This window comes from Cavia porcellus, unplaced genomic scaffold, assembly GCF_034190915.1.
Source record: "Cavia porcellus strain 051 isolate PalLab524CR breed Dunkin Hartley unplaced genomic scaffold, mCavPor4.1 scaffold_7, whole genome shotgun sequence".
Classification (NCBI taxonomy): Eukaryota; Metazoa; Chordata; class Mammalia; order Rodentia; family Caviidae; genus Cavia; species Cavia porcellus.
In genome coordinates, this window is record NW_026947490.1 from 18,042,736 (window position 1) to 18,054,838 (window position 12,103).

Sequence of the window (12,103 nt, forward strand, 5' to 3'; positions counted from 1 at the left end):
ACAGTTCTCCAAGTGCAGCCTGGATTGCGAGGCGGATGCAGAGGCCCCAAAACCACTTCTCCACTTCACTGCACCTGGAAGCCTGGAGGGTCCCAAACAGTCTGGAATTTGGGCAGAGTGCACTGAGCACTCACCACTGGCCTGGTGCCCCTGGAACCTGCGATCCTCCCCTGCTTGCCGAGACATCCACAGTTCTCCAGACACATGACACAGGTGCCCCAGATCCGCCTAGCCCCTCCTCTGCCCACTGATGGTGAGGTGTGAGAGTCCCAAACAGGCTGGGCTCAGGGGATAGCGTTTGCCCGCCTACTTGTTGGAAGGTCCATAGTTCTCCAAGTGCAGCCGGGATGGGGAGGCGGATGTAGCCTCCTCAAACCCACTTCTCCACTTCACTGCACCCAGAGGCCTGGAGGGTCCCAAACAGTCTGGAATTTGGGCAGATTGCACTGAACACTCACCACTGGCCGCGGTACCTCTGGAACCTGCGATCCTCCCCTGCTTGCTGAGATATCCACAGTCCACCAGACCCCACGGGGAGGCTGATGCAGGCACCCCAGATCCGCCCAGCCCCTCCTCTGCACACCAATGGTGAGGTGCGGGAGTCCCAAACAGACTGGGTCAGGGGAGAGTGTGCACCCGCCTACTTGTTGGAAGCTCCACAGTTCTCCAAGTGCAGCCGGGATGGGGAGGCAGATGTAGAGCTCTTTGAGTAAATTTTTTAAAAAATGATAACATTGAAATGTAGGGAGCGGTTTCGAATAGCTGCTGCTGCCCTGCCCCTCCTGCCTGAGGGCATTTTGTGTGTCAGCCTACATTTCCCATGATCCTCATGTCTGCCTACATTACCCATAATCTTCTCCTGCTTACGTCATTTATCCGGAGGTGATGATGACCTATCAGATAACCCTCTGTGCCCTCTTCCTGCCCCATTGGCCCGCCTCCACCCTATATAAGTTGTAGCCATTTTAAGAATAAATGAGACTTGATTGGAATCGCATCCTGTCTCCATCTCTCTTTTCTCTTGCCCTGCCCCCATCCCCAATCCCCTCTCCAGGTGAGACCCATGGATTGGTCCGCAGGCCGGATCAAGTGGCGCCCAACGTGGGGCGGGTCAAGTGGCGACCACGAAGGGACCCCACCTGGCACGAGGGATAACAACGCGGGACCGTTCACAGGAGTAAAGCGCTGGCCAGCGTGACTGATTCAAGGACATCATTCCTGTGATTTGTGCAGACAGACACCTTACGTCTTGCCTGAATCACGGTAGGTGCATTAGCATGGGACAAGCACTCAGTGAGCACAAATTGTTCGTGACTGGCCTCAGGGAGGCACTCAAGACTAGAGGGATTAAGGTTAAGACAAAGGAACTAATAAAGTACTTTCAGTTTATACATTCAGTGTGTCCATGGTTCCCCCTAGAGGGTACCATTAATTTAAACAGGTGGAATAGAGTAGGAGTTGCTCTTAAAGACTATTGTGAAGTTTTTGGTCCAAAAAAGATTACTGTAACTGCTTTTTCATATTGGACTTTAATCTCTGAGCTGCTGGCACAACGTCACGCAGATCCCCAGCTCGCGGAGATGCTTGCCCAGGGTGAGGCTGCGTTAGCTGCCTCCCGCAATTGTACTCCGCCACCACCGGTCTTATCTAAGGCACCCAGCCCTCCCGGCTCTGTGGTCCTTGATATCCCGGAGCCTTTTCAAGATGGCGACATGCCACCACTCCCTTTGTCTGAAGGCCACGAGGGTACTCAAAATGGCGTGCACCGCCCCAGTACTCAAAATGGGGCCGCCTTCATACTGACTCTGGTGGTTAAAAAAAAAAAAAAGGAGGCTGGAGATTTAGCTCAGCGGCATATGCGCCTGCCTTGCAAACAGGGGATCGTGAGTTCAATCCCCGGTATTGTTAAAAAAAAATAGGGGCTTGGGATTTAGCTCAGCAGCATAAGCGCCTGCCTTGGAAGCAAGCAGTCATGAATTCGATCCCTGGTACCAATAATGGGGGCAATAAATGTAGGGTTGTTTTTATTCAAAAAGACAAAAAAATGGTGTTGCCATGCTCCCTTCTCCATACTACCCTATCTACCCTGGAAATAGGAGCTTATCCATTCTTACAAGTCGAGGTTAAAAAAAAAAAAAGAAAAGAAAAAAAAAAGAAAGAAATGGGAGCTTAGTCACTGGAAAGACCAAGAGGTGGTTTGGACTTGGGTAGGATCAGGAAGTCCATGGTTTGCGCCCACACCCTGTTGGTTCTTTCCTGGGCTCCGATGTCCCAAACAAAGTCATTTTTACCTTTGTCCCGCAGCAACCGGGGGCAGATCATATTGTAATTCCCCGGGAGAATATTTTTGTGCTTACTGGGGCTGTGAAACAGCTGCAACAGGGTGGCAACCCGCCTTCCCCGATAAACACCTTAAACTGACATGGGGGCCACCGGGGTGCAGCCTAGGTGACTACCCACCGGCCAATCAAAAATCCTGTCAGGTCCTAAATGTCACTGTCACCACTCCTGAGGACCCAGGTTGGCTGACAGGACGCACCTGGGGACTGTGAGTTTATGAGTCAGGTAAAGACAGGGGAAGTCTTATTCTCATAAAAAAGGTTCCCCTACAGACTTCATTTGTGCCCATAGGCCCAAATTCTGCTCTAAAGCCAAAATATTATCCAAATCCAAAATACAATCAGCCCACTACAGATCCTGTTACTACTGTTCAAATAACCACAGTAAGTCCCTCAGCCATAACGGTTTCTCAAGCTCCGCTACACCAGACAGATCATGTACCTGCCCCTCAATATTCACATTCTAACCTATTCAGTTTGATTAAAGGAGCATACATGGCTTTAAATCATACCCGACCTGATCTCACCCAATCATGTTGGTTATGGTTGGCTGCTCCTCCCCCATATTATGAAGGAAAGGCCCTCAATTTAACCTTTATCAGTTCTTCTAGCTCATCTGCCTGTGACTGGGACAATCACCACAAGCTGACTCTCCCTGATGTCTCAGGGAGAGGAACTTGTCTTGGGGACTCCAGCCATCCACCAGCACTGGCAGCACGACTCTGTGCCCAGCTTCATTCCAAATTCAAGCCAAATAATTACCTCATTCCACCCCCAGGAACGTCCTGGGCCTGCAATTTTGGCCTCTCACCCTGTATAGCAACTGCTGTTTTTAACAAGTCTGTAGATTTTTGTGTTCTTGTACAGGTTCTTCCTCGCATAACCTTCCACCCAAGAGACTACTACCTCCAGGCATCGCAGATCAGCTATATATTTAAGAGAGAACCTGCGGCGCTCACCTTAGCTGTGTTACTAGGATTAGGAGTAGCAACGGGAATAGGGACAGGGACCACGGCTCTAGTGTTGGGAAATAAACATCTAGCTCAATTACAGGCAGCAGTGGATCAGGATTTAAAAGAAATAGAAGCATCTGTGACAGCTCTACAGGCATCCCTGATGTCTCTATCTGAGGTAGTCCTGCAAAATAGAAGAGGACTAGACCTCCTATTTATGAAGGAGGGTGGCTTATGTGCAGCCCTCAAGGAAGAGTGTTGTTTTTATGCTGACCACTCAGGAGTAGTCAAAGAGTCCATGAGTAAACTGAGAGAGCGCCTCAAAGAGAGAGAAAAGGAGTGCATTGGAGCAACCACCTTCTCCTCTATGTGGGGGGGGTCTCTTCCCTTACATTGCCCCCCTCTTGGGACCCCTAGCTGCCTTGCTGTTGCGGCTTACTGTAGGACCTTGTATTTTCCAGAGGATCATGACACTCATTAATAACGTTAATAACAAGGTTGACACATTTATGGCAAAGCCCATTCAGGTATATTACCATCGACTGGAAATGGCAGAACAACAAACTTATCGGGAAAAAACACCCATCGATGGCCCACATGATGCTGTGGCCCAGTAGCCCTGAGGCACTGGACAGGCAGTCAGAGACGGGCAACTAGGACACATATGTAATGCCAATTGGCAACCTAAGACAGGTCCAGGACCAACAGCTGTCCTGCAGGCCCATGACGGATAAGGCTCGATTGGGTTCATATGAGGAGTTCTTGACCCAAGACAGGCGCTGTCCTCCCAGGGCCTGCCATATTCCAAAAAATATGAATAATAAGGGAGGAGATGTAGGGAGCCACTTTGAATAGCTGCTGCTGCCCTGCCCCTCCTGCCTGAGGGCATTTTGTGTGTCAGCCTACATTTCCCGTGATCCTCATGTCTGCTTACATTACCCATAATCCTCTCCTGCTTACGTCATATATCCGGATGTGATGATGACCTATCAGATAACACTCTGTGCCCTCTTCCTGCCCCATTGGCCCGCCTCCACCCTATATAAGTTGTAGCCATTTTACGAATAAATGACACTCCATTGGAATCGCATCCTGTCTCCATCTCTCTTTTCTCTTGCCCTGCCCCCATCCCCGATCCCCTCTCCAGGTGAGACCCATGGATTGGTCCGCAGGCCGGATCATTGAAATACTTAGGAAAAAATGGACACAACTAGAAACCATACTGATAAGCAAAATAAATCAAACTCACATATATAAATACCGTATAATCTCCGGAGTTTAAGAAATTGTAACAGTACATAAGAGTATATAGTAATCAAGATTCCCATTACATTGCTCTGAAACCTTATAATGTCTCCACTCATTCACTGGAGTGGTTTTATCCTAGGTTGTTTGATATTTGTTATCTGTGATAGTATAAAGAGTTCTTTTATGGAAAAGAAGACATTAGAATCGTCAGAGTGGACGTAGAATCATCTTAGTCTGAAGTCCTACCAAGGATTTGTTTTTCGTTTGCCTTTGGTACTGTCCTGTTATATGTTACTGTATATAGTGTGATAGTACAAACAATTTTCCTATGGAAAATGAGCTAATATTGTAGTCATTGTTCATTTTCTAAACTTTGGTTCTGAAAGCCCTGTAATGCTTTCATTCTCTTGTATTGTTTTATATTGTTTTGTTATGCTTGATTCCATCGTATATGAAGCTATGCTCAACTATTTCAAAGAAAGAGACATTATGGTAGTTACTGTTATTTAGGGGTTGTCTTGTGGTGAAATGCTGTGTTACTTGTATTGTTCTTATCTGATCTGCTTTGCTATGTCCTCATTCATCTTAATCTCTAAAATAAAAAACATAAACAGTAAACGAACCCAGTGTAGAAATTTGAGAATATCCAAGCATATATCTGAGTAGCACAGCCCCTGCCTGGCAAGTTCGAGGTCGTGAGTTCAAACCCTGCTACCAAAAACAAAACAACAGAAGAAAAAAGAAGGAAGGAAAACAAAAAGAAAAGAAATTTTTGATGCCCATTTTATCCTTCCAAACAGATATTTGGAGAGGTACACCTACCGCTAAGCACTTCCCTTTACCCGAATTTTCTTTCTGTAAGGCATAAATGGGAGCATTCACATTGTATTGCCCTTGGGCTATGAGCAATATCTGTGAAGCTGGAGTGTTATGCTGTGCCTAAGATCTCTCCCCTTGAGGGTTGTGGAGAGTGGGTCACGGCCACAGTTTCAGTTCCAGCTCAGAGAAGCTAGGGCCACATCCAGTGTGGGAAGTGACTTATTTGCATAGGAACTTCCATGTCCACCAAAATGCATCCAGGGCACAAAACAATATGTCAAGGTGGAAAATCATTGTGAAATGAGAGACTAAATCAGTAAATAAGATGTCAAGAAAATGAAGGAGAAAATGAACAGAGAGACAGGGAGAAAGATCTAGGAAACAAGAGAGATGCTTAGGGGTTTATCTCAGTGGTTCTAGTTCCTGCTTGAAAAATGGCAGGTCGTTATTCAATCCACGGAACAAAAATACAGACAGGCGTGGAAAAATGTTTTTGTAAAACTCTGTGGTCCTGGGGATTCAGCTCAGTGGCCCAGCGCTTGCCTGGCCAGAGCGAGCTTGTGATTTCGATGCCAATTCTTAAAAAATTGTAAAACATCTATGTATTGGATCATTTATGTTCACTGAAGGAGAATTAGGCAGCATGTTGGCAGTTTGGGTGCAGTGTGTGTGTGGATGCATGAAGGCGTGGGTTTGAGTTTGTGTGTGCCCGCTTAGCAATGTGGGAAAACAAAGTCTCTTATAAATAGAAGAGACCATGGAATATGGATTGCCATAACATTAAGTATTACTGGGTAAGAAGGTATTAGATGTTTGAAACCATAGTATAATCTCCTATTCTGCACAAATACTGTACACTAAACTTACTTCTTTGGAAATTCACAACTTTGCAATGTCTACGATTTATGTGGCACCATTTTACCCTAGAGAAACAGAAGCAAACGATGAGGGGAGCAGGTCTCTAAATGACAGAGCCAGTAGAGGAGAGAATCAGCATGCATTCTGCTTCTTAGCTGCTAGCCACACAGATCCCACGAAGAGATGACCAAATCAGTAGCCAGCTCTTTAGGGTCTGAAAGCACCTCTGAGTCTGAATGCTTAGTGTACCAGGGTCTCAAGCACTGCTTGAGCATTGTAAAACCCTGAGTCTACTGTTACTCTTACCGCAATGCTGTATTCTCTCCCTTTAAGAAACTGGGTACCTGGAGCTAGAGGGGAATGTGGTTCCATGGGTGAACTCTTTGGGCCAAGCATGAAATGCACATTTGACTATGATTATAACACATGCTTTTGCCCTTTGCATGTGGATAGTGCTTTCATGCAAGTCTTTGTCTCTTCCCTCTGCAGACAAGATAGAATACAGGCGCAAGCCACGAACTGACTTTACCCCATCCCAACGCTCAGTACTGCTGAGTGCCTTTGAAAACAACAATCATCCAGGGCACGATGTTACAAAAGAATTAGCTACAAAAATCAATGTTGATGAAACGGTGATAAAAGTAAGTACCTGAGTGTGTGTCTCTAGGTGGTACACCTGACCCAGAAAGCCACACGCTTTCAACCACCAGCATACAAGTCCCATACTTTGCCAGGTGCAGTGCGTTTGGACAGCGGTGAAATATGGCATAGTTTCACTTCACCCATGTTCACTTTTGGAGGCAGACTGAGGCTGACCCAAAAGACTTGTCTTCCTCAAGTAATAAGTGCAAGGGCCAGATTTTAACTGATCCACAGCACACTGCCTGGGACCCTTTGAATCTGGATCTGAGATCTTGCCCTTTGGGTTGTTTTCCGATTAGCAGCACACTCTTGTAATGGGCAACCTAGTGCTCAAGAATTGAGGCACTTCCTGGAGCTGGGAGTTAGTCCCTCCCAAGCCCACGTTCTGAGTACAAATTACTTCTCATCAGGCTTCACATCTTCAAGTGGACTTCCTCTCCATACCATTCCTTAGAAGAGAAACACCAAACCCAGTGAGTCTTTATACAAACACAGCGGGTAGATATCTAGATACTGCTCAGTCAGAACATTCAAAATCATTCTGATGTCTTCCTATCGTTTGTCAAGGTAGTGAGGGCAAAATCCCTTCATGGAGCTGAAGCAACACAAGCTCCATTCCCATTCCTTGCTCTCAGTCATTGCAATGTATTCTTGCAAAATTGTGAGCAACCACTAATGCAGAACTACACGCAGCACCCTTGGTTTAACGCTCCGGGATTGAGAGTTTGCCCCTTCCTACTCTACGCATTGCCAGTAAAACCCAATACCCCCCACTCCTTTACCCTCCTGGAACCAGAACAGCACAGGATACAAAGTACTTCCCCTGTTCAGATCAGTCCACAGTAATTGGAGATCACCTTTCCGCCCCAAAACCCTCACATCCTAGGGAACAGGAAAATAAAGCTTTGGGTTCATACCCATTTATTGAACTGCTTCTCTCTTCCCTGTAGATCTGGTTTAAGAAACAGTGTAGCAAACGGAAGAAAGATCAGCTAAAAATGAAGCTAGCTTCTTTGCCCGGAACATCTACGCAGACCTCTTCTGAAAAGAAGGAGCAGGTCCTACAAAGTCCTGTTGCAATTTGTTCATCGATTTCTTCCATTTCAGATGACCATGTCTGTGACCGAGCAGAGCGTTTTGAGAAAGATATCAGTAGAAGACACGGAGCCTCTGTGTTTGGTTCGTCATTCCAAAGTCAACCTGATGGAACTCAGGGACAGTACGTCGAAGATTTTGACATTGATGACACAGATAAACTTATAGAAATGTATTATCTGCCTGGGGAAGATGATCCCAGCAGTCTAGATATATACCTCCCCCCAGGCTGCCTGCAGTGAAGAAGTGAGCATGGTGCTGATGGGCAGAGTGACTCATGACACCCACAACTTTGGACACAAGCCTCCATTTTCAAGCATGGTTCCCAACTGATTTCCATTTTTTGCAGCAGAGCTTTGAGGACTTGTCATTTCACAGAAGGCAATAAAATAGCCATCTCACTGTCAATGTTGCCTGTTTCCGAGTGTTTTGTATTCCCCCTCCAATCTTTTCAGTACCCTGAACACTCCGCTTGGGAAGGAAATCAGCAGCATGGGGAAATTTAGATTCCTGATTCTCCCTCACCCCTAAGTGCATTGAATATCACGTGCATGGATTCTCTCTGCATACAATGACAAACAGTTCTAGAGGGCCCCTACCAATACTGCCTGAGAAAATAGTTACATGCAACAGGCAGGAAAGGCCTAGGCTCTCATTGAAAGCAAGACACCCTTACTGTAGTGCCATCTTGCTGGGAAGGAATCTCATTGTGAAGAAAGTGCAAATCAGAAGAACTTACACTCCCGGCTCATGCTGGTTGCTGAGAATATTTCAGATAAGTGTTCCAAGGAAAGACACTTGTTTCCTTAAAGAGGAGTTAGCTAATCTCTGCAGAGGCAGACAGCAATAGTGAGGTATCAGGTGGAATGAAATGGCACTGCCTCCTCTGGTCCTGAGTGAAATGAAAGATGGGAGAACATGCCAGCTTTTAGGAGAGCCAAATAGGATCATTTCCGTGGTACATCTTCTGTTGGCAGAGGTGCTTGTGTGGAACAGAGTGACACTGGGGATGTGATGTAAGGTGTCTTTATGGGTAGGACATGTTCATGTATGGCCAGCATGGTCCCGTATTCGGACCTGGATTGTCCAGCTGAATGTGAATCTCATTGAGAGGATGCAGCTTCCTTAGGAGGTGGGCAGATAACCGAGATGCGTGTACGTGAGCATGACTGTTGCAGTCATACTGTACAATTTTGTTTCACAACTGTGACCATGTGTAAATGAATGCCGGAGCAGTAGCACAGCATCACTGCATAGCACCTTTAGCAGGAGCGTGTGCAGTGTACAATTCAGAGCGATCGTAGCTGGACTGTCTAGGAGCATATGAGCTGCTAGCGATAGAACCTGGTGTCTTGCATATGCTAATCATGAAGACTGTTACTGAGCAATGTTGTTGGATCTCATTTTAACATTTTTAGATGTTACAACATGATTACTGTGTAGTAATCCAGAAAGGTGCCTTCCCTTCCAACAGGCAAGCACTCTGAGAATTTCTAAATGTCTGTAATCAGGATCAAGGTTTTAGCTCTGTCTTACCTTCTGGCCCTGAGAATATTCTATGAAGCAGGAATTTCTCATTAGTTGTTTTACATCAGAGAGAGCGTCCACTGCCAAGTAACTGGTCCATGATCTGTCACTTTACAATCAACCTTCCATCCCAGATAGACTGACTGTTCTGCCACTCCTCTGTCTCATCAAGGAGACTGGGATGTGACTGTGATGGGGTCAAAGAAAGAGGAGCCAGAGTTTCACCTTGCACCTCTAATCCGTTTCTTCTCAACTTTTGACCTTGAGGCTGAAAAGCCTCAAGGTTTTCCATCATTTAAGCTGCTTAATTCTCCACTGCAGAGAAGTGTCATGACTTTCCAACCTCTCTTCAGGCACTGGAACTGGTGTGCCTGTTACTCTCTGGTTTCCAGGCAGACAGAGCCTTGTTTTCACTTTTTGACTGTCAGTTCATTAACCCTCTTCCAGGCCGATTATATTTCCTACTTAGAGCAACTCCATGGACCCTATGTCCTGATCTACTCTGCCTGTTTTTCTTTTTGTTAGTGTATCAAGGCCATCTATGTTGGAGATTATAGTCAACTTTCTCTGCCACATTTCTGCTCTGCTATTTCTCTGCCATTGGTTGTCTACTTTTCTACTTCATTCTGCTGTCTGCCCCGTTCACTGATGTCTTTCTGTCACTCTTGCAGGAATCCTGGTGATTTTTTTGTCTGTCTAGGATGTCCTTCAGTAATTTAGTAGGGTGGATTGGTGGTCACCAACTCCCACATTTCCTTTGAGTCATGGAAACATCTTGTACGTCCATTCAATTTGAGAGACAGTTTTGCAGGGCACATCCGTGTGCTTGCAGGTTATTTTCCTTCCGAGCTTGGAATACGTGGCTCCATGCTATGCTCTTTCTGACTTGATACTTTGTGTTAAGAAGTCTTTCATGATTTTGATGAAATTTCCTTTATGTGTGTTGTGTTTGTTTTCTCTGTCCGCTTTTAATATTCTGTTGTTGTGATCAATTCTGGGATCTTGACTTTTATATATCTGAGTGTAAATATGTTTTTGTTTTGGCTGGCTGGAGTTCTGCATGCCTCATATATCTGAATATTATTTCCTTTTCTGATGCTTGGCAAGCTTTCCTTAATGTTTCCAGTGAATAGCTTTTGTATTTCTTTTCTCTTTACTCCTTCTTCTTTGCTGATTATTTGAAATTCTTAGGGTATAGGTCCACGTGCTGCCTTCCAGCCTTTGTGCTGTTACTTCTTGGTTCCATGTCATTTTTAGGAGATTTTTCTTTCCCTGATCACACAGTGCAAATCCAGCTTCAACTTTTTAAAATCTGACTTTAGTTTTTGTTAAGGAATATCGCCATCTTTCAATGGACGTTTTAGTTTCCTGATAATCTCTTTGAATCTGGTACATGTTTTCTAGATTTTTTTTATATTCTTCACTAAAGTTTTCACTTCTTTTTCTGTGTTCCTCCACTCTTTTTATCCAGTAGAGCACTACTCAGCCATACAGAAGAATCACATTGAGATATTTATAAATAAATGGGAACAGCTTGAGAACATATTCTTGAGTGAAATAAAGCAAACTCAGGTGTGTGAATACCGAATAGTTTCCCTAGTGTAAGAAATGGATAAATACGTAAAAGCATGTGGTGATCGTGATTCCCCATTATACCGCTTTGAAGACGTATAAAGTCATCACTCCTTAACTGTAATGTTTTTATTGTGGGCTGTTTGACTGTATTGTCTGTGATGGTATGTACAGGCATTTTGAAGAAAACAAGAGATCGTAATAGCTGGAGGTGATTTCCTATCATCTTGTTTTAAAATCCCATCAGACTGTTTTGCTTCTGTCTCCATTGAATCTGATTGGAGTTTATTGTATATGATAGTATAAACAAAATCTTTTATAGGCAAAGAGATAATGTAGAAACTATTGTTTGTTTTGTGTTAGCTGGTTCTAAATACCCTGTAATACTTGAAGCTTCTTGAATGGTTTCACACTGTCTTGATATGTTTGATGCTATAGTGTAAGAAATTATAATCAAATATTTCAAGGAAAGAAACCGTATGGTAACTACTATTAAGTCGGATAATCTTTTTTTTTTTTTTTTTTTTTTTTGTCTTTTTCCTTTTTATCGGTACCAGGGATCCAACCCATGACTGCGTGCTTTCAAGGCAGGCACTTATGCCACTGAGCTAAACCCCCAGCCCCTTAAGTCGGGTTATCTTGTGGTGAAACACTATGTTGCTTAAACAGTTGTGTTCAGAACTTCTTGGTATGTTGTTACGTCCTCTTTTACCTCAATCTCCCTCCTTTATTAAGTGAATTATTATTTTTAATTAAGCTAAAAAATAAAACAATTAGCAGGATATATTATAGTAATAATTTTGATTTCCTGTTATGTGTAATGAATCCCTGTATTGTTCTCACCATCCTGCTTTGACTGATTTTACTCTATTCTGTTCTGTTCGATAGTATCAACTTTGAGGGTATAGGCAACTACTTTAAGGCAATAAGATTCACTATGATATCCATTCTTGTTTGACTATTAGGTTCCTTTGAATTCGTGTAATGTCTCCAATGTTTCGGTTTTATTGGTTTTGTTCTTTACTGTTTTGTTCAGGTTTCTTATACCTG

The 12,103-nt window shown here is 44.4% G+C and overlaps 1 protein-coding gene across 1 annotated transcript; it reads left to right on the forward strand.

The window, feature by feature from the left end:
* The first annotated feature begins 1,712 nt into the window (after positions 1-1,712).
* Positions 1,713-8,196, forward strand: LOC101788018 (paired-like homeodomain transcription factor LEUTX). Its single transcript, XM_005002582.1, has 3 exons — positions 1,713-1,773; positions 6,707-6,858; positions 7,810-8,196. The coding sequence occupies exons 1-3, from the start codon at positions 1,713-1,715 to the stop codon at positions 8,194-8,196; spliced, it is 600 nt and encodes a 199-aa protein (XP_005002639.1).
* Positions 8,197-12,103: the final 3,907 nt, after the last annotated feature.